The sequence below is a fragment of the Salvelinus sp. IW2-2015 genome, linkage group LG23 (assembly GCF_002910315.2).
Source record: "Salvelinus sp. IW2-2015 linkage group LG23, ASM291031v2, whole genome shotgun sequence".
NCBI lineage: Eukaryota > Metazoa > Chordata > Actinopteri > Salmoniformes > Salmonidae > Salvelinus > Salvelinus sp. IW2-2015.
The window spans coordinates 9,059,376-9,087,319 of NC_036863.1; the positions used below are offsets into that span (position 1 = coordinate 9,059,376).

Sequence of the window (27,944 nt, forward strand, 5' to 3'; positions counted from 1 at the left end):
GTAAGTGCTACCGGTCGGTAGTCCTTTAGGCAGGCTACCTTAGTGTTCTTAGGCACTATGGTGGTCTGTGCCCATGTTGGTATTACAGACTCAGACAGGGAGAGGTTGAAAATGTCAGTGAAGACACTTGCCAGTTGGTCAGCGCATGCTCGCAGTACACGTCTTGGTAATCCGTCTGGTTGGGGTATGTACGTACGGTCACTGATGAAGCCAATGACTGATGTGGTGTACTCCTCAATGCCGTAGGATTCCCGGAACATATTCCAGTCTGTGCTAGCAAAACAGTCCTGTAGCTTAGCATCTGCTTCATCTATCCACTTTTTTTATTTATCTCGTCACTGGTGCTTCCTGCAACCTCCTGTGATGGATATACTGACAATATACATCTCTCCACACAATGGGAGTCGTTGTCCACAAAGCAGCATGGCGGGCTGTCTAGCTCCCGCCTACCCTTTCTTTGGAGTGAAGGATATATCTCATTATCGTAATCAATTTTTTAATCTTCAATAAGGGTTGTTGACGTCAACCGCCTGATTTCAACGGAGAGATGCTATGCTACTAGCCTCATGGCATGAATATGCATCTCTGATATAACGTTTTTTTAGTCAAAGTCGCCATAGTGTCACGTGTCCTACTTAAAGACCCTGGGTTTATAAGCGCGGATATCGAGTCTGCCGCACGAGCATGCTTTTGCGGCACAGTTGATAGCGCGCTGGAGTTCGGTCTAGAAGGTCGAGGGTTCGAGACCTGCTCCTTGCCTGTTTCAATACATTGGTGTCAGAAGTGGGATCGGACCTTGCATCCACGACAGTGCGTGTGCGTGGCCGGTGAGCGCGTTCCTGTAAGACGTAGAGTCGCAAGCTAGCGCGAGGAAAGGAGGGAGTAGTGTAAAGACCCTGGGTTTATAAGCGCGGAAATCGAGTCTGCCGCTCGAGCATGCTTTTGCTGCAGAGTCGATATCCGCGCTTATAAACCCAGGGTCGTTACATTATATTAGTACACTCGTAACAACTTAAGCATTACGAAACTCCTATTTGATCAATTAAACCTCACGTAGCAAATAAGCCATTAATTTTTGTTGTTGATCAAATTCGATACTCATTGACTTTGACGCCAACTGCTGGAGGGAGTTGAGCAACCCTTCCTCCAACCCAACCTCTGTTTAAAAATGACATTTGAGAGAAATGGTATGAATGGGCGGGATTTATAACTTGTGACTGTGGTAACTAGTGACGACCAATGCCAAAACCCGTGCACAAAGAATGTCAACAGTGACGTCATTGGGTCCTAAAAAAAGTGTTAGAAAAACTGCCTATTTGGATTTATGTCTCTGGGTATACCTGTATGGGTTTATTTTTTTACCGTTTTTCATTATTAGTCCATATGTGAAAAAATAAGGGGGTTATAGATCCCAAAATGATCAATATTAGATCTTAACTTTTCAAATTCATGTCAATCCAATCCAGGTTTATTTTTGGACAACATTATTTCAGGCCCAAGTGTTTTGGCGTTGTTCAATCATGGCGGAATTGAAGGTCTTTGGAACTGAGGTGGATCCTCATTAAAGAAAAACATATTTTTCATATTTTGGTGTGTGCAACTTTTGTTGGATTAATATGTAATAATGTATTGATCCTTTCAATCAGTACTGTCATAACGACGTTGCAACACTGCATGGTAAGTTGGAAGGAAAGCTACCAGCTAGCCGAATAGCTAGCTATCAAACCTCGTTAGCTTACTCCCAGGGGGATGCTTGCACAACTTGAAATGCTTGATAGTAGCTAGAACTATGCAAACAGTTTATCTTAGTGTTATATATTATACAAATATATATTTATTTCCTGTAATGTCGTATTTTGAGTGTCATGCACTCGCAATTTAGTAGTTAACGCGTTACCTCGCTAATGTTGTTGTGCAGGCTAACGCTGGTTTTGCAAACCAGAGTAAGTCATTTGGCACCCGTAGGCTGCTTCTAGCTATCTAGTGTCACTGTTTAGCCACGCAACTGAATGCGTTTTCTTCCTATGTCAATGATATTAGGACGGTAGAATTGAAGGAGTATTTAAGCCTCTTACTGAAAGGATGTCAACAGGTACCAACCAATGATATGTATTAACCCTAGATGACTGACAGGGGGCGGTGTTTTGAAGCTACCGCGCAGCCATTCTGGTACGATAATCTCTTTTCACGCCACTTCCATTCCAGGTTAGGATAATTTATGCAGCAGGCTTGGAGACTGAGGTTAGGAAAAGGGTTAGGGTTAGCGTAAAAAATAGGAAAAGGGTTAGTGCTCTACTAACCTGCTACGAAAATCACTAATTAAAAGTGTGTCCCATTTGGTGCTCCTCTGTTGGGGAAAAACATAATAATAATTAGACGAGGTACGATCATGAATATCCTACAAACGGGACATCAAAAACTGTAATATCCTATGTTTCACGGAATCTTGGCTGAATGACGACATGTATATACGCTGCACCGGCATGACAGAACAGTAAGACGAGGGGGGGCAGTCTGCATATTTGTAAACAACAGCTGGTGCACGAAATCTAAGGAAGTTTCTAGATTTTGCTCGCCTGAAGTAGAATATATTGTTTATTTACCACCACAGACACTAAGACCGCACTCAGCTGTATAAGGAAATAAGCAAACAGGAAACCACTCACCCAGAGGCGGCGCTCCTAGTGGCCGGAGACTTTAATGCAGGTAAACTTAAATCAGTTCTACCTAATTGTTAAATGTACAACCAGATGGGAAAAAATTCTAGATCACCTGTACTCCACACACACACGTACAAAGCTCTCCCTCGCCCTCCATTTGGTAAATCCGACCACAACTCTATCCTCCTGATTCCTGCTTACAAGCAAAATGAAAGCAGGAAGCACCAGTGACTCGGTCTATAAAAAAGTGGTCAGATGAAGCAGATGCTAAACTACAGGACTGTTTTGCTATCACAGACTGGAACATGTTCCGGGATTCTTCTCATGGCATTGAGGAGTACACCACATCAGTCACTGGCTCTATCAATAAGTGCATCGAGGACGTCGTCCCCACAGTGACTGTACGTACATACCCCAACCAGAAGCCATGGATTACAGGCAACATTCTCACTGAGCTAAAGGGTAGAGCTGCCGCTTTCAAGGTGCGGGACTCTAACCCGGAAGCTTACAAGAAATCCTGCAATGCCCTGCAACGAACCATCAAACAGGCAAAGCGTCAATACAGGGCTAAGATTGAGTCATACTACACCGGCTCTGACGCTCGTCTTATGTGCGAGGCAAGTAACACAGAGGCATGCATGAGAACATCAGCTGTTCCGGACGACTGTGTGATCACTCTCTCCGTAGCCGACGTGAGTAAGACCTTTAAACAGGTCAACATTCACAAGGCCACGGAGCCAGACGGATTACCAGGACGTGTGCTCCGGGCATGTGCTGACCAACTGGTAGGTGTCTTCACTGACATTTTCAACATGTCCCTGATTGAGTCTGTAATACCAACATGTTTCAAGCAGACCACCATAGTCCCTGAGCCCAAGAACACGAAGGCAACCTGCCTAAATGACTACCGACCAGTAGCACTCACGACCGTAGCCATGAAGGGCTTTGAAAGGCTGGTAATGGCTCACATCAACACCATTATCCCAGAAACCCTAGACCCACTCCAATTTGCATACCGCCCAAACAGATCCACAGATGATGCAATCTCTATTACACTCCACACTGCCCTTTCCCACCTGGATAAAAGGAACACCTATGTGGAAATCAATTTTATCAATCAATCAATTTTATTTTTATATAGCCCTTCGTACATCAGCTAATATCTCGAAGTGCTGTACAGACACCCAGCCTAAAACCCCAAACAGCTAGTAATGCAGGTGTAGAAGCACGGTGGCTAGGAAAAATGCTATTTGATTTGATTTGCTATTCATTGACTACAGCTCAGCGTTCAACACCATAGTACCCTCAAAGCTCATCACTAAGCTAAGGATCCTGGGACTAAACACCTCCCTCTGCAACTGGATCCTGGACTTTCTGACGGGCCGCCCCCAGGTGGTGAGGGTAGGTAGCAACACATCTGCCACGCTGATCCTCAACAAAGGGTCCCCCCAGGGGTGCTTGCTCAGTCCCCTCCTGTACTCCCTGTTCACCCACGACTACATGGCCAGGCACGACTCCAACACCATCATTAAGTTTGCAGATGGCACAGCAGTGGTATGCCTGATCACCGACAACGACGAGACAGCCTATAGGGAGGAGGTCAGAGACCTGGCCGGGTGGTGCCAGAATAACAACCTATCCCTCAACGTAACCAAGACTAAGGAGATGATTGTGGACTACAGGAAAAGGAGGACCGAGCACTCCCCCATTCTCATTGACGGGGCTGTAGTGGAGCAGGTTGAGAGCTTCAAGTTCCTTGGTGTCCACATCACCAACAAACTAGAATGGACCAAACACACCAAGACAGTTGTGAAGAGGGCACGACAAAGCCTATTCCCCCTCAGGAAACTAAAAAGATTTTGCAATGGTCCTGAGATCCTCAAAAGGTTCTACAGCTGCAACATCGAGAGCATCCTGACTGGTTGCATCACTGCCTGGTACGGCAATTGCTCGGCCTCCGACCGCAAGGCACTACCAGAGGGTAGTGCGTACGGCCCAGTACATCACTAAGGCTAAGCTGCCTGCCATCCAGGACCTCTACACCAGGCGGTGTCAGAGGAAAGTCCTAAAAATTGTCAGACCCCAGCCACCCCAGTCATAGACTGTTCTCTCTACTACCGCATGGCATGCGGTACCGGAGTGCCAAGTCTAGGACAAAAAGGCTTCTCAACAGTTTTTATCTCCAAGCCGTAAGACTCCTGAACAGGTAATCAAATGGCTACCTGGACTATTTGCAATGTGTGCCCCCCCCAACCCCTCTTTTACGCTGCTGCTACTCTCTGTTTATCATATATGCATAGTCACTTTAACCATATGTACATACTACCTCAATCAGCCCGACTAACCGGTGTCTGTATATAGCCTCGCTACTTTTATAGCCTCGCTACTGTTCTTTTTCACTGTCTTTTTACTGTTGTTTGTATTTCTTTACTTACCTATTGTTCACCTAATACCTTTTTTGCACTATTGGTTAGAGCCTTTAAGTAAGCATTTCAAGTTAAGGTGTTGTATTCTTGCGCACGTGACAGTCTTTGATTTGAATGATAATAATAATAAAAAATAAAGATTTTGGAAGCTATAGAAATGCTTTTATTCTACATTTGTTTTGACAAGTATATTCCATTATAGACACCTTAATGCATATTTCAAAATTATATGTTAACTGAACATAAGAATTTATAAAAACATACTACTTAAAGCACTTTTTGTTGTTGTTGAGAATACTGTTACTGTCCCCACTACAACAAATAAATACTTAAATGCATGTAATTCTGTCCTTGAAACATTTGATTGAAACACTGTAGAATTCCATTCATTTCTATGGATGGAGTACCAATATGGCCGACAGGTGGCTTCAAAGTCTCTCATTGGCCATTACATAACATCCGTAATCCAGGGTTTATACACATAATTGGTACCAACTCAGGGAAAAAGCTTACTATTAACAATAGACCAGTGGCTTAGGTTAGGTAACTAACTTGTATCAATCCTGTTTTGGAAGCTGCTGGCAATGCTTGTTTATGGTTTAATAATATCCATATTCAGATATGGAACTTCTATTACTGACATCCATATTGCATTATCCAGTTCTGATATATTATGACTTATCAGTACATAGTGCTAGACCTTCTTCCACCATTACTTTGTACATGAAAGGTACCCTAACACTAAGAGTTGGAGAAACGTACTTTATTTGAAATATGAATATTTGTAGTGCATGGATAATCTAGAAGATTATATATTTGACATGTCCGCTCCTCTTCTGCTCACTCTCAATGTAGTTGATGATTCAGCAGGAGAAACCGCAGCTGGCCGGCACCATGCCTGTGGTGTGGCCCACCCTCCTTGACTTGGGCAGGGATGAGTGTAAGAGAATCCTCCGTAAACTTGGTAAGTGCCTTTGAATTTATCCGGCCTCTCTGGCTTGCCTAATGCATGAAGTGATTTGTCACTTTCAAAGAACCCCAAATGTTACTGCTATTTCAGAGTGAAAGTTGTTTTTAATGATAAACCATATTGTTTCAACAGAGCTGGAGGCGTATGCCGGTGTTATCAGTGCTTTGCGAGCCCAAGGCGACCTCACCAAGGATAAGAAGGATCTCCTTGGAGAACTCACTAAAGTCCTCAGGTAAACCAGCAAAGTCACTGTATATTTTTCTCATAGCTAGAGGAACCTATGAAATATGGGGCCCTTTTCTTAATAAAAACAAACTTGGCTTGTGACTTAATTGCTCATACTTTCTTTGCTAATACTGTATGGTTGTCTCCCACAGCATTTCAACAGAGCGTCATCGTGCAGAGGTCCGTAGGGCAGTCAATGATGAGCGCCTTACCACCATTGCCTATCAGTAAGTCAAGTTACCCTCTTTAAGGTGATCAATACTAAAACTACATGCACATTATGACCTACTACTACATATTACTACACACTTCAGCCCCTCAATTTATCATATATTTACCATGAGGAGTACACCACATCAGTCACTGGCTTTATCAATAAGTGCATCGAGGACGTCGTCCCCACAGTGACTGTACGTACATACCCCAACCAGAAGCCATGGATTACAGGCAACATTCGCACTGAGCTAAAGGGTAGAGCTGCCGCTTTCAAAGTGCGGGACTCTAACCCGTAAGCTTACAAGAAATCCTGCTATGCCCTTTGACGAACCATCAAACAAGCAAAGCGTCAATACAGGGCTAAGATTGAATCATACTACACGGCTCCGACGCTCGTCTTATGTGGCATCGCTTGCAAACTATTACAGACTACAAAGGGAAGCACAGCCGCGAGCTGCCCAGTGTCACGAGCCTACCAGACGAGCTAAATCACTTCTATGCTCGCTTCGAGGCAAGCAACACAGAGGCATGCATGAGAGCATCAGCTGTTCCAAACGACTGTGTGATCACGCTCTCCATAGCCGACGTAAGACCTTTAAACAGGTCAACATACACAAGGCTGCGGGGCCAGACGGATTACCAGGACGTGTGCTCAGGACGTGTGCTGGCCAACTGGCAGGTGTCTTCACTGACATTTTCAACATGTCCCTGATTGAGTCTGTAATACCAACATGTTTCAAGCAGACCACCATAGTCCCTGTGCCCAAGAACACGAATGCAACCTGCCTAAATGACTACAGACCCGTAGCACTCAAGTCCGTAGCCATGAAGTGCTTTGAAAGGTTGGTAATGGCTCACATCAACACCATTATCCCAGAAACCCTAAACCCACTCCAATTTGCATACCGCCCAAACAGATCCACAGATGATGCAATCTCTATTACACTCCACACTGCCCTTTCCCACCTGAACAAAAGGAACACTTTTGTGAGAATGCTATTCATTGACTACAGCTCAGCGTTCAACACCATAGTACCCTTAAAGCTCATCACTAAGATAAGGATCCTGGGACTAAACACCTCCCTCTGCAACTGGATCCTGGACTTTCTGACGGGCCGCCCCTAGGTGGTGAGGGTAGGTAGCAACACATCTGCCACGTTGATCCTCAACACAGGGGCCCCCCAGGGGTGCTTGCTCAGTCCCCTCCTGTACTCCCTGTTCACCCACGACTGCATGGCCAGGCACGTCTCCAACACCATCATTAAGTTTGCAGATGACACAACAGTGGTATGCCTGATCAGCGACGAGACAGCCTATAGGGAGGAGGTCAGAGACCTGGCCGGGTGGTGCCAGAATAACAACCTATGCCTCAACGTAACCAAGACTAAGGAGATGATTGTGGACTACAGGAAAAGGAGGACCGAGCACGCCCCCATTCTCATCGACGGGGCTGTAGTGGAGCAGGTTGAGAGCTTCAAGTTCCTTGGTGTCCACATCACCAACAAACTAGAATGGACCAAACACGCCAAGCCAGTCGTGAAGAGGGCACGACAAAGCCTATTCCCCCTCAGGAAACTAAAAAGATTTGGCATGGGTCCTGAGATCTTCAAAAGGTTCTACAGCTGCAACATCGAGAGCATCCTGACTGGTTGCATCACTGCCTGGTACGGCAATTGCTCGGCCTCTGACCGCAAGGCACTACAGAGGGTAGTGTGTATGGCCCAGTACATCACTAAGGCTAAGCTGCCTGCCATCCAGGACCTCTACACCAGGTGATGTCAGAGGAAAGTCCTAAAAATTGTCAGACCCCAGCCACCCCAGTCATAGACTGTTCTCTCTACTACCGCATGGCAAGTGGTACCGGAGTACCAAGTCTAGGACAAAAAGGTTTCTCAACAGTTTTTACCCCCAAGCCATAAGACTCCTGAACAGGTAGTCAAATGGCTACCCGGACTATTTGCATTGTGTGCCCCCCCCCAACCCCTTTTTTTACGCTGCTGCTACTCTCTGTTTATCATGTATGCATAGTCACTTTAACTATACATTCATGTACATACTACCTCAATTGGGCCGACAAACCTGTGTTCCCGCACATTGGCTAACCGGGCTATCTGCATTGTGTACCACCCACCACCCGCCAACCCCTCTTTTACGCTACTGCTACTCTCTGTTTATCATATATGCAAAGTCACTTTAACCATATCTACATGTACATACTACCTCAATCAGCCTGACTAACTGGTGTCTGTATATAGCCTCGCTACTTTTATAGCATCGCTACTGTATATAGCCTGTCTTTTTACTGTTGTTTTATTTCTTTACCTACCTATTGTTCACCTAATACCTTTTTTGCACTATTGGTTAGAGCCTGTAAGTAAGCATTTCACTGTAAGGTCCACACCTGTTGTATTCGGTGCACGTGACAAATAAACTTTGATTTGATGACAATTGTATCTGTCTTGTCAAGCATGTCAGGTCCCAACAGCTCCTCAGAGTGGTCCATCGAGGGGCGTCGGCTGGTCCCGCTGATGCCCAGACTGGTCCCCCAGACCGCCTTCACTGTGACGGCCAACGCAGTGGCCAGCGCCACAGCCAATCAGAACGCTTCGCTTCTGCTGCCTGCCGAAACAGGAAATAAAGAAGGTAAGATCAGACAGCTCAAGGTGGGAATTGCTCTCAACCACAGATCTAGGATCACATTACCTTGCTCCTAATCTTAGCCTGAGGGTTAATCCATTTGAATTCAATCACTTTTTGACAGCACCTCTTTTGATTTGAACTGAACCTTCCATATGTGTTTGCCCATTTAAATGGACTTTTTGAACCTGAATGCCAAATTATTCAAGAGATAAAAGTGCTCAAACTTGACCTATTTTACATGCCCCCACCATACCATGAGACATACATGTCTTCATCACTGGAAAATATATACTATTGAGATTTGATATAATTTAAAAGCTTACAAACAGGGTTGTCAAAGTATTTTATAATTTCTAGAATTTTTTTAATTTACATTTTTACCTTACGTCAATTATCTAAAAATGTGTAAACTCAGACATTTAAAAATATGAGCATATGTTGTAGCTTAGACCCTATTTTACGTCATCTGGCCCTGTCAGTAGTTAGGTGTAACTTTCTACCTGCAACATCAACTGGAGAGGGAGGAAGACATTAAATTATGAATCACTTATGTCTCCTTATAGTGTATTTTTATATGAAGCATGGTTGTTATTTGTTTGCAGTGGTTGTTTGCTACTCCTACACAAGCACCACGTCCACCAGTGCCACGGCACCCAGCGGCAGTGCAGCAGCCACGGTGAAATCCCCCCGTCCGGCCAGCCCTGCCTCAAACATGGTGGTGCTGCCCAGCGGGAGCACCGTCTATGTGAAAAGTGAGTGTCAGAACAGAGATTCCATGTTTGTTTATTATTTTACTTTGGAAATAAAAATAAGTGTTATTTAAGAATTTAGCATTGGTTAAGGAGTCTCCGGTGTGACACTCACTTAACAGAACCTGAAGTCTATCAATGTATCGCTGCATTCTTTGTCTCCGTCTGTATGTTTCTCTCTCCACCAGGCGTGAGCTGCTCGGATGAGGACGAGAAGCCGCGTAAGCGGAGGCGGACTAACTCCTCAAGCTCCTCCCCTGTGGTGCTGAAGGAAGTGGCCAAGGTGGCCCCGCCCATGTCCAAGACCATCACTGTGCCGGTGAGCGGCAGCCCCAAGATGAGCAACATCATGCAGAGCATCGCTAACTCCCTGCCACCGCACATGTCCCCCGTCAAGATCACCTTCACCAAGCCCACCACCCAGACCACTAACACCACCACGCAGAAGGTGAGCAGGACAGAACTGACCATTGTTCAGTATAAATCCTCTTGTTCTATAGGCAAAGAGTCAATATAGTGAGGTGTGAGCCAGATAATATAGGAATGGTTGGATATGTTTGAATGGTCGTAAGTGATTGCATACTGTTTGCAAACTCGATTGTAAGTGATTGTGTATATGAACTTGATTGTAAGTGGCTGTGTAATTTACTGTATAATGTATGTTTTGTCAGGTAATCATTGTGACGACCTCTCCAAGCTCCAACTTCGTTCCCAACATCCTGTCCAAGTCTCACTCACACAACTACGCGGCGGCCATGTCCAAGTTGGTGTCCACCTCCATGCTGACCTCGGCCAACCAGAAGCAGACAGTGTTCATCCCGGCCAGCTCCAGTCCCTCCTCGGCCCCAAACACGGTCGCTGTGACCACCATGGTTTCTTCCAGCCCATCTGTGGTCATGTCGACAATAGCGCAGGGTAGGTTTGAATGTCCCACTTCCTGCAGTGTTTTCAAATAGTTTGTTTACTCAGGATTTATTACCGGCCTTCGCCCAATTTAGACAAAGATTGTCTTGTTCTAGCTACTAAGACCTTTCATGTATACAACATTTTATTGAAACTGGAATTGTACTGAATTGTGTGTATCTGATTGGTCTTTGAAACTGACCACTATTGCTTGTCCTCACCCTGTGCCAGGTGGCTCGTCGACGGGCATGAAAGTGGCCTCCGCCAGGCTCCCCTCTCCTAAGACCATGGTGGGCTCTCCAACCCAGATTCTGGCCCAGTTCCCCAAGCAGCACCAGCAGTCACCCAAGCAGCTGCAGCAGGGCTCCCCCATGGGGGCCGGCGCCATGGGCCAGGCTCAGTCCTCCACCACTCTCCCCGGCTCCAAACCCACCATCCAGATTAAGCAGGAGTCAGGTGAGTACAGGGCGTGATACCCAAATCTACTGGTGTTAGTACTCTACCCTGAGTGTGCAAGTGTACAGAAAGTGTTAATCATGTATTTAACTAATAATTTGTCTAATTGTACCTGTAGGTGTGAAAATCATCACCCAGCAGATACAGCCCAGTAAGATCCTGCCCAAGCCCTCTGTAGGCATGTCCAGCAGCAGTTCCTCCCCCATCATGGTTGTCAGTAGCAACGGGGCCATCATGACCACCAAGTTGGTGTCCCAGCCCACAGGTGTGCCTTCTCACATACTGCTTTTCGACTGTAACACAAGTGTTACACTAGTGTATACACACTGATGTTTTACTAGGTAAACTGTGTTTCCAAAGCTAGGGCTGACAGTGAGGACTTGTGAAGAACAAAATCAACAACCTCTGCATAATCAAAACAGTTGCTTTGGGAGGAGGTATTAACTAGAGGTCGACCGATTAATCGGAATGGCCGATTAATTAGGGCCGATTTTCAAGTTTTCATAACAATCTGTAATCGGTATTTCTGGACACCGATTTGCCGATTATTTAAAAAATGTTTTTATTTATTTATTTTTTAGACCTTTATTTAACTAGGCAAGTCAGTTAAGAACACATTATTAATTTCAATGACGGCCTAGGAACGGTGGGTTAACTGCCTTGTTCAGGGGCAGAACGACAGATTTTTACCTTGTCAGCTCGGGGATTCATTTTTGCAATCTTCTGGTTACTAGTCCAACGCTCTAACCACCTGCCTTACATTGCACTCCACTTATCTTATAAAAAACAATCAATCTTAACATAATCACTAGTTAACTACATGTGGTTGATGATATTACTAGTTTATCTAGCGTGTCCTGCGTTGTATATAATCGATGCGGTGCCTGTTAATTTCTCATCGAATCACAGCCTACTTCGACAAACGGGTGATGATTTAACAAGCGCATTTGTGAAAAAAGCATTGTCGTTGCACCAATGTACCTAACTATAAACATCAATGCCTTTCTTTAAAATCAATACAGAAGTATATATTTTTAAACATGCATATTTAGTTCATGTTGCCTGCTAACATGAATTTCTTATAATTAGGGAAATTGTGTCACTTCTCTTGCGTTCCGTGCAAGCAGTCAGGGTATATGTAACAGTTTGGGCCGCCTGGCTCATTGCGAACTCTGAAGTCCATTTATTCCTAACAAAGGCCGTAATTAATTTGCCAGAATTGTACATAATTATGTACAATGTAACAGCAATATTTAGACTTAGGGATGCCATCTGTTAGATAAATTACGTAACGTTTCCGTATTTCACTGAAAGAATAAACGTTTTGTTTTCAAAATGATAGTTTCCGGATTCTACCATTTTAATGACCTAAGAATCGTATTTCTGTGTGTTATGTTATAATTAAGTCTATGATTTGATAGAGCAGTCTGACTGAGCGATGGTAGGCAGCAGCAGGCTCGTAAGCATTCATTCAAACAGCACTTTTGTGCGTTTGCCAGCAGCTATTGCGCTGTGTATGACTTCAAGCCTATCAACTCCCGAGATTAGGCTGGTGTAACCGATGTGAAATGGCTAGCTAGTTAGCAGGGTGCGCGCTAATAGCGTTTCAAACGTCACTCACTCTGAGACTTGGAGTAGTTGTTCCCCTTGCTCTACATGGGTAACGCTGCTTCGAGGGTGGCTGTTGTCAATGTGTTCCTGGTTCGAGCCCAGGTAGGCGCGAGGAGAGGGACGGAAGCTATACTGTTACACTGGCAATACTAAAGTGCCTATAAGAACATCCAATAGTCAAAGGTATATGAAATACAAATCGTATAGAGAGAAATAGTCCTATAATTCCTATAATAACTACAACCTAAAACTTCTTACCTGGCAATATTGAAGACTCATGTTAAAAGGAACCACCAGCTTTCATATGTTCTCATGTACTGAGCAAGGAACTTAAACGTTAGCTTTTTTACATGGCACATATTGCACTTTTACTTTCTTCTCCAACACTTTGTTTTTGCATTATTTAAACAAATTGAACATGTTTCATTATTTATTTGAGGCTAAATTGATTTTATAATATAATGTATTATATTAAGTTAAAATAAGTGTTCATTCAGTATTGTTGTAATTGTCATTATTACAAATAAAATTTTAAAAAGCGTCCGATTAACAACTGTCATCCAAACATGTAAATAATACACAAGGACAGTAGATGTCTGCACTGGTTTGGATAATCTGTGTTTTAATCCTTTATTCTATTTTACTTTGTATTTCTCATTTGCTTTTTTTTCTAGTAGATTTTTTGCATTTGAGTGGGTTTTGAGTTTGCAAGAAAGGTATTTCACTGTACTTGTGCATGTGACATTAAAACTTGAAACTAGATATTGATATGAAGAAATACTTAGCAAAGCCTGGTCAATTTATTTTCTTTAAAAAACATTGATTTTGTGCAGGCACCCAGGCCACATACTCAAGGCCCACTGTGAGCCCCTCCATTGGCGCGAGGATGGCGACGTCAACCAGTGGTGCCACCTACGTCAAGACCACCAGCGGCAGCATCATCACGGTGGTCCCCAAGTCTCTAGCCACACTGGGCGGCAAGATCATCAGCAGCAACATTGTGTCTGGTGAGTTTGACAGTTCTGTAGTGTTACTAGGGTTTCGGGGGGGTATTTACCAGTGATGTTTACATTTTACCAGTTAACTACTGGAATTTTGGATACTTTAAAGGATTTTTAATAATTTACATAACATGTAAAATATATGTTGCTAATAATAAAATGTTTTTTTCATATGAAAAATAGAATCACAAAGCTGTCAAACATCCTCAGTATAAGCTATCGACTTAGTGAATACCGTTGCTGTTTAATATGGAGGTTTCTATCTGGATTAAATTTGTTGTTATTTTACACTGTCAATGTATCTTTGTTGTAAATACTTTGGGGCTGAACTAGTGGAAGTTGTGAAATAAGTCAATAGTTGGAAGCGTTGCAGAGTAAATTGCAGATGATTTCATTCTTGATTCAATGTTGTTTTTTTATTTGTATTAATTTGGCTATTTTCTCCTAAATCATATTGTCTATCTACTAGAAACTCATAGACGACATGGACACGGATATAAAAATGTATATGAATATATACAATGGTGTAAAGTATTACTTTAAAATACTTTAAAGTACTAAAGTGTTTTTTGGGGGTATCTGTACTTAACTATTTATATTTTTTTACTTTTACTAAACTACATTCCGAAAGAAAATAATGTACTTTTTACTCCATACATTTCCCCTGACACCCAAAAGTACTAATTATATTTTGAATGATTAGCAGGACAGGAAAATGGTCCAATTCACGCACTTCTCAAGAGAACATCCTGGTCATCCCTAATGCCTCTCATGTGGCGGACTAAATAAACACAAATGCTTCATTTATAAATGATGCCTGAGTGTTGGACTGTGCCCCTGGCTATTCATTTATTTATTTTTATAAAAATAGTGCCGTCTGGTTTGCTTAATATAAGAATGTGAAATAATTTGTACTTTTACTTTTCATACTTAATAAGTATATTATAGAAATTACATTTACTTTTGATAATTAAGTACACTACCAGTCAATAGTTTAGACACCTATTAATTCCAGGGTTTTTCTTTATTTTGACTATTTTCTACATTGTAGAATGACATCAAAACTATGAAATAACACATGGAATCATGTTGTAACCAAAAAAGTGTTAAACAAATCAAAATAGCCACCCTTTGCCTTGATGACAGCTTAGCACACTCTTGACATTCTCTCAACCAGCTTCATAAGGAATGCTTTTCCAACAGACTTGAAGGAGTTCACACGTATGCTGAGCACTTGTTGGCTGCTTTTCCTTCACTCTGCGGTCCAACTCATCCCAAACCATCTCAATTGGGTTAAGATCGGGTGATTGTGGAGGCCAGATCATCTGATGCAGCACTCCATCACTCTCCTTCTTGGTCAAATAGCCCTTACACAGCCTGGAGGTGTGTTTTCAGTCATTGTCCTGTTGAAAAACAAATGATAGTCCCACTAAGCGCAAACCAGATGGGATGGTGTAGCTATGTTGGTTAAGTGTGACTTGAATTCTAAATAAATCAAAGACAGTGTCATCAGCAAAACATCCCCACACCACCACCTCCATGCTTCACAGTGGGAACCACACATGCAGAGATCATCCGTTCACCTACTCTGCATTTCACAAAGGCACTGCGGTTGGAACCAAAAATCTAATTTGGACTCCTCAGACAAAAGGACAGATTTCCACCGGTCTAATGTCCATTGCTCATGTTTCTTGGCCCAAGCAAGTATCTTCTTCTTATTGGTGTTCTTTAGTAGTGGTTTCTTTGCAGCAATTCAACCATGAAGGCCTGACTCACGAAGTCTCCTCTGAACAGTTGATGCTGAGATGTGTCTGTTACTTGAACTCTGTGAAGCATTTATTTGGGCTGCAATTTCTGAGACTGATAACTCTAATGAACTTATCCTCTGCAGCAGAGGTAACTCTGGGTCTTCCTTTCCTGTGGCAGTCCTCATGAGAGCCAGTTTCACCATAGCGCTTGATGTTTTTTGCGACTGCACTCGAAGAAACTTTCAAAGTTCTTGAAATATTCTGTATTGACTCAGCTTCATGACTTAAATTAAAGTAATGATGGACTGTCCTTTTCTTTGCATATTTGAGCTTTTCTTGCCATAATATGGACTTGGTCTTTTACCAAATAGCCCCATCTTCTGTATACCACCCCTACCATGTCACTATTTGTTTAACACTTTTTATGGGGGGTTATGACATGATTCCATATGTGTTATTTCATAGTTTTGATGTCTAAAAATAAAAATAAACCCTTGAATGAATAGGTGTGTCCAAACTTTTGACTGGTACTTATATATATACATCACACTCTACATGGCCATAAGTATGTGGACACGTTCTTGTCGAACATCTCATTCCAAAATCATAGGCATTAAATGGAGTTGGTCCCCCCCCTTTGCTGCTATAACAGCCTCTACTCTTTTGGGAAGACGTTCCACTAGATGTTGGAACATGACTGCAGGGACTTGCTTCCATTCAGCCACGAGCATTACTGAGGTCGGGTTTTCCGGCCTGGCTCGCAGTCTGCGTTCCAATTCATCCCAGAGGGGTTGAGGTCAGGGCTCTGTGCAGGCCAATAAAGTGCTTCCACACCAATCTAAATTGTCATGCTGAAACAGGAAAGGGCCTTCTCCAAACTGTTGCTACAAAGTTGGAAGCACAGAATCGTCTAGAATGTCATTGTATGCTGTAGTGTTAAGATTTCCCTTCACTGGAACTAACAGGTCTAGCCCGTAGCATGAAAAACAGCCCCAGACCATTATTCATCCTTGCATTCGCGCAGGTAGCGTTCTCCTGGCATACCTCAAACCCAGATTAGTTCGTCGGACTGCCAGATGGTGAAGTGTGATTCATCACTCCAGAGAACGCCTTTCCACTGATCCAGAGTCCAATGGAGGCAAACTTTACACCACCCTGGCCGATGCTTGGCATTGCTCGGCCATGGAAAACCATTTTGTGAAGCTCCTGACAAGAAGTTATTGTGCTGATGTTGCTTCCAGAGGCAGTTTGGAACTTGGTAGTGAGTGTTGCAACCGAGAACAGACTATTTTTAGGCACTACGCTCTTCAGCACTCAGTGGTCCCGTTCTGTGAGCTTGTGTGGCCTACCACTTCACGGCTGAGCCGTTGTTGCTCCTAGACGTTTCCACTTCACAGTAACAGCACTTACAGTTGACCGGGGCAGCTCTAGCAGGGCATAAATTTGACAAATTATTTGTTGGAAAGGTGGCATCCTATGACAGTGCCACGTTGAAAGTCACTGAGCTAATTCAGTACGGGCCATTTTACTGCCACTGTTGGTCTATGGCGATTGCGTGGCTGTGTGTGGCTGAAATAGCATAATCCACTCATTTGAAGGGGTGTCCACATACTTTTGGCTATGTAGTTACTCCAGTATACATTTATTAAAGTTTACATAGATTAGCAAAATTACCAAAACAATTATTCTGTAAACTTTTGCAACGCTAAGTGTTACCAATTTTGACTGAACATCTAGTTGTCCAATTATAGTGACTTAAAATGTTGTGTTTTGGCAAACCTTTAGATGTTCTTTCCCCCTCCATTGCAGGTACAACAACTAAGATAACCACCATTCCTATGACGTCCAAGCCCAATGTTATTGTGGTGCAAAAGACCACTGGCAAAGCAACGACCATCCAGGGCCTGCCTGGCAAGAATGTGGTCACCACACTGTTGAATGCAGGGGTCAGTTCAACATGATTGTTATTATAAATGAAACCATTTTAATTAAGACATTTTTTATGTTAGATTTTATTTATCTAGATTCTAAGTAATTATATTTCAGAAGTGTTCAAATGTATTGACCCCTAAACCTATTTTAAATTTTTTTGGTAGTTCTAGTTTAGCCTTTCTGTCTGATCAGTCTATTGCTTTCAGCTCCATATTATGCATTTACATGCTTGTTTTCAGTTGTCATTTAGCAGACGCTCTTAATTCATAGCGACTTACAATTAGTACATTCATCTTAAGCTCTGGTCAAAAGTAGTGCAATAAAAAGGGAATAGGGTGCCATTGGTTACAGAACCAAAATATGAATGCCTCTGTGCCATAGGGCGAAAAGACCCTGCAGGGTGTGCCGGGGTCCAAGCCAGCCATCATCACAGCCTCCAGACCCATCACCAAGATGATCGTGACCCAGCCGAAAGGCATGGGCTCTGGGGTGCAGCCCAACACCACCACCAAGATCATCCCCACCAAAATAGTGTACGGCCAGCAGGGCAAGACCCAGGTCAGTAACAGTCGCTGTCTATGTAGGGTGAAGTTGCCCCTAGACGCTGGCTCTTGGGTCAGTTTAGCCTTTACCCCACTAATGGTTAGGGTTGGGGAAGCTGATCCTAGAGCTGTCTGTACCCTGGGGAAACTTCACCCCGGAGCGTCTCAGCCACTCAACGAGTAGTGTGAACGAGATCATTTTGTACTTAAAGCTCTTTGTCTTGGATACAGTTCTTTCGAAAAGTATTCAGACCCCTTGACTTTTTCCACATTTTGTTACGTAACAGCCTTAACTTAAAATGGATTTAAAAAAATGATAATTCCTCGTCAATCTACACGCAATAGCACATAATGAAAAAGCAAAAACAGGTTTTTAGAATTTTTTTCAAATGTATGTATTTAATTTACCACAGGTGGACTCTAATCAAGTTGTAGAAACATCTCAAGCATGAGCAATGGATACAAGATGCACCTGAGCTCAATTTCGAGTCTCATAGCTAAGGGTCTGAATACTTATGTACCTAAAGGTGTTTTTATTTTTAACACATTGGCTAAAATCTCTAAAAACCTGTTTTCGTGGCCTCCGGAGTGGCGCAGTTGTCAGTTGAACGGTGTTTCCTACGACACATTAGTGCGACTGGTTTCCGGGTTAAGGGAGCAGGTGTTAAGAAGTAGCACGGCTTGGCGGGCCATATTTCGGAGGATGCATGACTCGACCTTCACCTCTCTCGAGCCCGTTGGGGAGTTGCAGCGATGAGACAAGATCGTAACTACCAATTGGATATCACAAAATTGGGGAGGAAAAGGGAGGTAAAATTACAATTTAAAAAAATATATTTAAAAAATAACTTTCGCTTTGTCTTTATGGGTTATTGTATGTATGTGTGTGTGTGTGTGTGTGTATATATATATATATATATATATATATATATATATATATATATATATATATATATATATATTAATAATACATTTTTAGAATAAGGCTGTATCATAACAAAATGTGGAATAAAGGAAGGTTTCTGAATACTTTCTGAATGCACTGTATATTTTAACTTCTGTCCTGAATTACCAATGCATCAGGTCAGTGTAACTTTAGGATTGCATACCGCTTTAAATAGGCACATTAATTAAATGTATGATGTTAAAAAGGAACACCAGGACACTTGACATTGGTCTCAGCTGTGCTGTACTTTATGGAGCAACAAAAACTATTTCTCTGGTGCCATTCACTGAGCTCTTCTAGGTGTGTAATATCGAATATAAAGTTTTTTAAACATTGATTCCTGTCCAGGTGCTGATCAAGCCCAAGCCCATCTCCCAGACTGCAGTGTTGAGCGAGCAGACCAGGCAGCTGGTGAGCGAAACACTGCAGCAGGCGTCCAGGGTGGCTGACGGACAGGAGGGGGCGCTGAAGGATGAGTCAGGTGGCATCGCCGAGGGCAGCTTCCAGCCCGCCGAAGGCTGTCACGGTATGTCGTGGCACTCCACATAACAGCAAGAAGTACATGATATAGCCTGCAGCCTAACTACGAGAACAAAAGAGACACTCAAGTTAAAACAGTGTATTGTAGTCTCGCACAGCTATTGAATACCTCATCTGTAGTATGAAAGTGTATCTATTCTCACAAGTGTCCAGCTAAGTTCAATTCCCTTCACTTTCAAATGGTAAAAAGCTCCACTCGCGTAATATAATTATTTCAATTCCCTTTTACTTGAATGCCATGTCCAATTTAATTCCCACATCGACTGGAATCTAAAGGGAATCCGCACAATTCCATATGACTTGTTTTGGTTGTCACCGGTCAGACTCCCAGCCCGTAGTGCACATCATCTCCTCCAGAGGGCAGGAGTGGGCTGAGCAGCATGAAGTGTCGGTGGAGTCCGGCCCCACCATCATCTACCAGGACGTGTCTACGGGGAACGTGACCCAGTCGGCCACCTCAACCATTAAGGCCCTGCTGGAGCTGCAGCAAACCACAGGTGACTAACAGACTGACCACCGTCACCATGACAACTACCATACCACTTACCAGGGTTGGGGCAATTCCATTTAAATTCAGAAACTGAGTAATCTTCCTGGCAACAGGGCTAGTCACCTGTTAATAGTGCCTGTTATTATGGCTGGGATTCTATCCCAAGAGTCAGTGGAAGAACTCTGGGGGGTTTTCCAAACCACTTCCCCTTTGTAATCTTTACTGCTGTGGACCGTTCACTGACTTCTTGTAAAATGCTGTTTGTTGCTTGATATTGAGCGTGACTGTGTTGAGTGCGACTGATGCCTGATATACAAAAACATCCCCCTTTTAGTGTTTGCAGATAGAAACTAGATGGAGCCATCGCCATATTGCACCTATCTAGTCCTTGCTATAGTGGTAGGGTTGGCTAATCTTGGCAGGGTTTTGTACCAGACCTGATTCAAATAATATAGATATTTAATTTGTACACCACGACTAGTTGAATTAGGTGTGTTAGGTGCTGTGCGAATATCCTGACACTGCAGCCCCTAAAACAACATGAATTTTAATACAAACGACTTGAGAAGAAAGCCCCAGCTTCCGACACCTCAGTTTTTCCACACATGGCCGACACACAATTTCTTACCGGTGCGATTAATGGGCCTGTGGCGCACTCAAACACAGCCTGATAGCAGGTCAAGTGACTGGACTCTCTGGGACCTGATTCTGGGAGAATCAGATGTAAAAGTGTTCGTCGTTGGGGTCAGACTGCTCTGAACTCTAATTCTCATGTAAGTGATGGTACTTTGTTGTCCCGCGTCTTTCCAAATATAAATGGAGTAGTTGTTTATTAGTTGACTGATGGTGACAGTCTCTGTTGCCTTTACAGTGAAGGACAAGAGTGAGGCGAAGCCCAGGCAGCACACCATAGACCTGAGCCAGATGGCTGTGCCCTTTCAGATGGCCCAGGACAAGAAGCAGCAGGATCCAGTCTCCCCTGGGACATCCACTGTAGAGACTGAACCGTCCACTGAATACATCACTGCTGGTACATGAACTGACCACTGATGTTGCCTCCCAAATGGCACCATATTCTCTATATAATGCACTACTTTTCACTGAGGTCCAGCCCTGTTCGAAGGTAGTGCACTATATAAGGGATAGTGTGCCATTTGGGAAGCGAGCTCACTGAAACATTTCTCCTTGGGCATTACACACAGCCAAGACACTATAATCTGTCTTACTTTTTAGTTTCTCAGATTTGATCAATTGTCATATTACACTGTATTGTCATCACTTTAGGAGGACACCTAAAAAGATCCCCAAAGTGATGATGTTCACTTTCTTTTCATACTGTTTCATTGTGAAATACATTGATGTACAGTACCAGTCAAAAGTTTGGACACACCTTGGCATTCTTTCAACCAGCTTCATGAGGTAGTCACCTGGAATGCATTTCAGTTAACAGGTGTGCCTTGTTAAAAGTACATTTGTGGAATTTCTTACCTCCTCAATGCGTTTTGAGTTGATAAGCTAGGGCTGGTATATAGAAGATAGCCCTAAAGACCAAGTCCTTATTATGGCAAGAACAGCTCAAATAAGCAAAGAGACATGACAGTCCATCATTACTTTAAGACATGAAGAACTTTGAAAGCTTCTTTAAGTGCAGTCGCAAAAACCATCAAGCGCTATGATGAAACTGACTCTCATGAGGACCGCCACAGGAAAGGAAGACCCAGAGTTACCTCTGCTGCAGAGGATACGTTCAATAGAGTTACCAGCCTCAGAAATTGCTTCAGAGTTCAAGTAACAGACACACCTCAACATCAACTGTTCAGAGGAGACTGCGTGAATCAGGCCTTCATGGTCGAATTGCTGCAAAGAAACCACTACTAAAGGACACCAATAAGAAGAAGATACTTGCTTGGGCCAAGAAACATGAGCAATGGACATTAGACCAGTGGAAATCTGTCCTTTGGCCACAGCATTCTGCAGCAACACGCCATCCAATCCGGTTTGGGCTTAGTGGGACTATCATTTGTTTTTCAACAGGACCCAACCCACCTCCAGGCTTTGTAAGGGCTATTTGACAAAGAAGGAGAGTGATGGAGTGCTGCATCAGATGACCTGGCCTCCACAATCCCCCGACCTCAACCCAATTGAGATGATTTGGGATGAGTTGGACCGCAGAGTGAAGGAAAAGCAGCCAACAAGTGCTCAGCATATGTGGGAACTCCTTCAAGACTGTTGGAAAAGCATTTCAGGTAAAGCTGGTTGAGAGAATGCAAAGCTCTCATCAAGGCAAAGGGTGGCTACTTCGAAGAACACTTTTTTTGGTTACTACTTGATTCCATATGTGTTATTTCATAGTTTTGATGCCTTCACTATTATTTTACAATGTAGAAAATATTAAAAATAAAGAAAAAACGTTTAATGGGTAGGTGTGTCCAAACTTTTGACTGGTACTGTATATCATAGTTCGTCACCCCTTAATGATATTACACCTTGGATGGAAAATTATATACTTTCCTACTCATGTATTCAGGGGTTTACACACAATCGTAGCCCTTAACCACGCAGAAATAAGCAAAGTGAAAAAACAGCAGGCTGTTCTATTCTTTAGTGAGTACAGCTAAGTATGTCTCGAAATAATGCCGTTCCGAGTAATTGAGAGCAATTCCATGTTAAAAACAAGGTTTAGTAAAGTATGTCAGATAAAACATTTTAATGACAGGCAAAACAAAATACAATAGACAAGGTGGGATATTTTTGTGTCAGGAAAATTAATTATGCGATAAATGGTGGAAACTTTTTTTATTTTTATCCACAAATATTGATATAATAACCCTTATATTGAATTAAACTAGGAGTCACCTGATAACATGTTGTGTGGTCCTCCCACGACGACTCGTCGGGAAAGCATGCAGTTTATTAGGCTACAGATTAAATAAGTTATGATGAACTTCAGAGGGTGGTGAAAGTGCAAGGTGATTCTTGAATCTCCTTTCCAATACATATTGAGGGTCTTATTCTGGTGACATGATTGATGCTTGGCTGCCGTTTGACAAATAAAAATAATCTCGCTCTTTTGTCCATAATGATCTCATCATGTAGGCTATACGTGCGCTCTAGCCAACAGTGCTATCTGTGGACACTGTACTGTATCTGTTGGCTGGAGTGCACGTGCCTCTTATCTGCAACAAGTCAATTTATGGAATGGAATCACCCCTCTGGTGGGAAAATGCGCATATTGTTTTTAAGTGGATTTTAGAACATTCACATGCAAAATCTGTTCCCAATTGGATGGGAACCTAACTTATAATGATCTCTCGTTGTGCAGTTAAAGCCAGCCGGGCCGGACCATCCTCTGGAGGCGACATGGTCATGTCCGCTAGCCAGCAACTGGCGGCGTCCTCACAGAGCACAGGTCACACCCCCATGGTGGTCAAGTCCATCCCAACTTCCTCTGCGGTCACCGTCACACGCATTGTCCAACTGGTGAGACAAAAGCCTACCTAGTATATGAACTTAAAAATCACAAATACATGTTCGTCTTTGTATTCTTCTTTTCCAATGTTTTATCAAATCATATAGTATAGGTAATGCAGTATAACATGCACTATCTCACTGGCATAGGATCTCACTGTTCATTAGGTAAGTGTACCAGTATACAGTTGAAGTCGGAAGTTTACATACACCTTAGCCAAATACATTTAAACTCAGTTTTTCACATTTCCTGACATTTAATCCATGTAAAACTTCCCTTTAACTTCCTGACTGATGTCTTGAGATGTTGCTTCAATATATCCACATCATTTTCTCTCCTCATGATGGCATCTATTTTGTGAGGCACACCAGTTCCTCCTGCAGCAAAGCACCCCCACAACATGATGCTGCCACCCCGGTGCTTCACGGTTGGGATGGTGTTCTTCAGCTTGCAAGCCTCCCCCTTTTTCCCTCCAAACATAACGATGGTCATTATGGCCAAACAGTTCTATTTTTGTTTCATCAGACCAGAGGACATTTCCCCCCAAAATACGATCTTTGTCCCCATGTGCAGTTGCAAACCGTAGTCTGGCTTTTTTATGGCGGTTTTGGAGCAGTGGCTTCTTCCTTGCTGAGCGGCCTTTCAAGTTATGTCGATATAGGACTCATTTTACTGTGGATATAGATACTTTTGTACCCGTTTCCTCCAGCATTCTTCACAAGGTCCTTTGCTGTTGTTCTGGGATTGATTTGCACTTTTCGCACCAAAGTATGTTCATCTCTAGGAGACAGAACGCGTCTCCTTCCTGAGCGGTATGATGGCTGCGTGGTCCCATGGTGTTTATACTTGCGTACTATTGTTTGTATAGATGAACGTCATCCCTTCAGGCATTTGGAAATTGCGCCCAAGGATGGACCAGAGTTGTGTAGGTCTACAATTTCTTTTCCGAGGTCTTGGCTGATTTCTTTTGATTTTCCCATGATGTCAAGCAAGGAGAAACTGAGTTTGAAGGTAGGCTTTGAAATACATCCACAGGTACGCCTCCAATTGACTCAAATGAGGTCAATTAGCCTATCAGAAGCTTCTAAAGCCATGGCATCGTTTTCTGGAATGTTCCAAGCTGTTTAAAGGCACAGTCAACTTAGTGTATGTAAACTTCTGGACCCACTGGAATTGATACAGTGAACTGTAAGTGAAATAATCTGTCTGTAAACAATTGTTGGAAAAGTTACTGCACAAAGTAGATATCCTAACCGACTTGCCAAAACTATAGTTTGTTAACAAGAAATTTGTGGAGTGGTTGAAAAATGAGTTTTAATGACTCTAACCTAAGTGTATGTAAACTTCCAACTTCAACTGTATCAATATGCACCAATATATAGGTAACTGCCAAAATAATGGAAACATGAGGGATACAAATAGTGTTGAAAGCAGGTGCTTCCACACAGGTATAGTGTGAGTTAATTAAGCAATTAACATCCCATCATGCTTAGGGCCATGTATAAAAATGCTGGGCAGGCCATTATTTTGGCTACCATGGCTATGTCTCCATAGGATGACAATACCCCCATCCACAGGGCACGAGTGGTCACTGAATGGTTTGATGAGCATGAAAACGTTATAAACCGTATGCCATGGCCGTCTGTCACCAGATCTCAACCCAATTGAACACTTATGGGAGATTCTGGAGTGGCGCCTGAGACAGCGTTTTCCACCACCATCAACAAAACATGAAATTATGGAATTTCTCGTGGAAGAATGGTGTTGCGTAGAGTTCCAGACACTTGTAGAATCTATGCCAAGGTGCGTAGAAGCTGTTCTGGATCATGGTCGCCCAATACTCTATTAAGATACTTTGTTGGTGTTTCCTTTATTTTTAGCAGTTACCTGTATTTCCATATATACCACTATTGTCAATGATAGTATAATGTCATTCCAGGCGTCGGAGGGCCAGCTTATCCACAGTAAGCAGGCGGAGGAGATGGTGATGGAGGAGGGCGAACTAGAAGGGGATACCCTGGACCCCCAGACGGGCCTGTTCTACCGTTCCATCCAACTCGCGGCAGCCCCTGCCCCTCAGCACCACACACTCCCCCAACCCCAAAGCCAGTCACACTCTGAGCCCCAGTCGGAGCAGGGCAGACACATGCCCAACTCCACCCAACCCCCACAGCTACACAGCAAGCCCCAGATGAGCCAGCCTTCCTCCACCTTGGTGAAGAAGCCACCACAGCTCCAAGAGCAGTACCAGCCCAAGCCCCAGGCTCCAGGGCAGAGCCTGAAGGAGAGGCCCTCCTCTGCCTCGGGATCCCCCCAGCTGGTGGGCCTGGGCACCCCTACAAAGCCACCCTCCCTCACCCCCCAGCTCCCCAAGCTGCAGCAGGCGCCCACCTCCCACCACAGGCCCATCCACACACAGCTGTCCCAGCCGCCACCCCTGCAGGCCCACCACCCGGTGGGTGCAGACAAGACCCCTTCCACAAGCCTGGTGAGCACCATCCCTCTCTGATGGACCTCCAGGGCCCAGTAACTATTTTATTTATTAGTCTGGGACAAATCAGGTTGACACAGTTGAATCATCAACTGTCAGATGCATTGTGCCATAATGCTTTAGAATAGAACTTAATTTAAACTTTATTTGCCCTCTAGATGGATTTTGACTTACACATTTAAAAGCATTTACACAGAGTACACATTCCATACATGTAAATCTTGTTCTGATTCACAGCACTTGTCCCTTGATGGGCCTTTTTAAGATCAACGAGATAAGACAAAGCTCTGGGCACCATGCCACAAATTCCCTTCCAATCAGATCAGTGTTATTTGTAAAGTAGCGCAGGGAGCCTGACAACCTTCACAGCCCTCCCTGTAATCACAACCTGAAAATAAATGACCATTGTTTTTCATTCAAAAAGGGGCCCCTGGGTTTGTAGAGTTTCCCCATGCCCTACACTAGTTCCAACCATAGAAATGGAAGGGGAAGCCCTTTCAGACCATGGCAATTTGACTAACACTCATGGGTACATTCAATATGGCTGCTGGTCTACATATTACAGAACATTGACTTGAATGGCAATGTCTGTTCTATTAATTTCTATAGTTCCAACCAAATTCATTTTTCCCCTCTCTCCCCCGACACAGCCGCCAATCATCACCCAGGGCGCCAGCATCACCAAGATCACCTTCGGCGGTAGCAGCAGCCACCAGTCCCCGCCCGTGTCCAGCAGTGGCGAGGCCACAGCGAAGCTGGTCCCCGCCGAGCCCAGCAGCTCGGGCCCGTCCGGCGGCGAGAAGCCCTCCGTATCGGACATCCTCAAGATCTCCATGATGGAAGCGGAGATCGACCCTAGCGCCGAGCCAATGGTGGTGGACTCGTCCAGCGACTGCAGCCCCTACGGGAAGGGTGTTGGGGGAGATTTAGGTGTGTTGGGGGGCTCAGGCCCGGTCATCAGCAGCTCGGGGGCCTCCCTGCACCACTCATCCCACTCCAAGCCCCAGCATAGCCAGTTTAGCCGCATCCAGGGCCTAGTGGCCAAGGGCAAAGAAGACCTGGACGTCATTGAGGTACATTTCTGTGATTTCAAAGATTTATGTTATAGCATAGCAAAGCCTTAGTAATTAGATTTTCTGAGCCATATGATTAACATCTCTTAAATATTGCTTATTATAGGACAACAGTCATCTAAGCTTTTAACATCTATAGACAATAAAAGCTAAATAACATCCGTTACTTCGCTCCCCAGGTGATCCCTCGGTACTCTATCATGCCAGACTCTAGCCAGTCCAACGTGGTGGTGGAGCCCAGCGGCTTCCTCGAGATCAGCAACTACACCAGCCAGCGGCTGGACGAGGAGAGCGTCATGGAGCAAGAGGTGGACAGCAGCAATGACGAGGCCACGACTGTCAGCCCCATGGAGGGCTGCGCCGACCAGTCCCAGTGACCACTACACATGTCAACTCCGTCACGTCACACACGATGTGTGACAGGGATGATGCAGAGATGAGGGTGATTACGGTCATCACAGTGACTTGTGGTTACCTCCCAACTTAGTTAGAACCCTAATGACGTCACGGCAAGCGGATAAATGCGGTATTTGCATAACGGTATTTGATTAGATCAATTGTTGAACACCATTTTTGATTTGGTCTCCTTCGACAATGTAAATTTTAATACATGATAGTACAGTTTGAGTTTCTGACTTGTAATAAATAAGTCTGATGGCCTTCAGATTACTTCAGTTTGTTTAAAGTGGGCACATACAGTGCAGTGATTCAAGATTTGTCACAGACAATAACGGCTGACCATAAAGGGATTGTAATAACCCTTGAGGAATTAGCACTTTGAAGTTGAAACAGTTGGTAAGAACAATTGTTGGAAGAAAAAAATAAATACAAACAAATAAATACACTTTCAACCTTG

General features: G+C 43.7%; 1 protein-coding gene across 2 annotated transcripts; it reads left to right on the forward strand.

Moving 5' to 3' along the window:
* The first annotated feature begins 1,309 nt into the window (after positions 1-1,309).
* Positions 1,310-27,944, forward strand: emsy (EMSY transcriptional repressor, BRCA2 interacting). Of its 2 annotated transcripts, XM_070434347.1 has the most exons (21): positions 1,310-1,677; positions 2,612-2,706; positions 5,942-6,050; positions 6,189-6,288; positions 6,434-6,508; positions 8,965-9,140; positions 9,740-9,889; positions 10,075-10,334; positions 10,558-10,801; positions 11,021-11,245; positions 11,364-11,510; positions 13,690-13,863; positions 17,415-17,551; positions 17,919-18,095; positions 19,374-19,551; positions 19,889-20,062; positions 20,927-21,085; positions 23,378-23,535; positions 25,464-26,012; positions 26,666-27,088; positions 27,268-27,944. In XM_070434347.1, exons 2-21 carry the CDS (start codon positions 2,701-2,703, stop codon positions 27,463-27,465), a joined length of 3,819 nt encoding a protein of 1,272 aa, XP_070290448.1. In that variant the 5' UTR covers positions 1,310-1,677; positions 2,612-2,700; the 3' UTR covers positions 27,466-27,944. The 2 variants fall into 2 exon arrangements, with proteins under 2 accessions (XP_070290448.1, XP_023823738.1); XM_023967970.2 differs by lacking the exon at positions 2,612-2,706.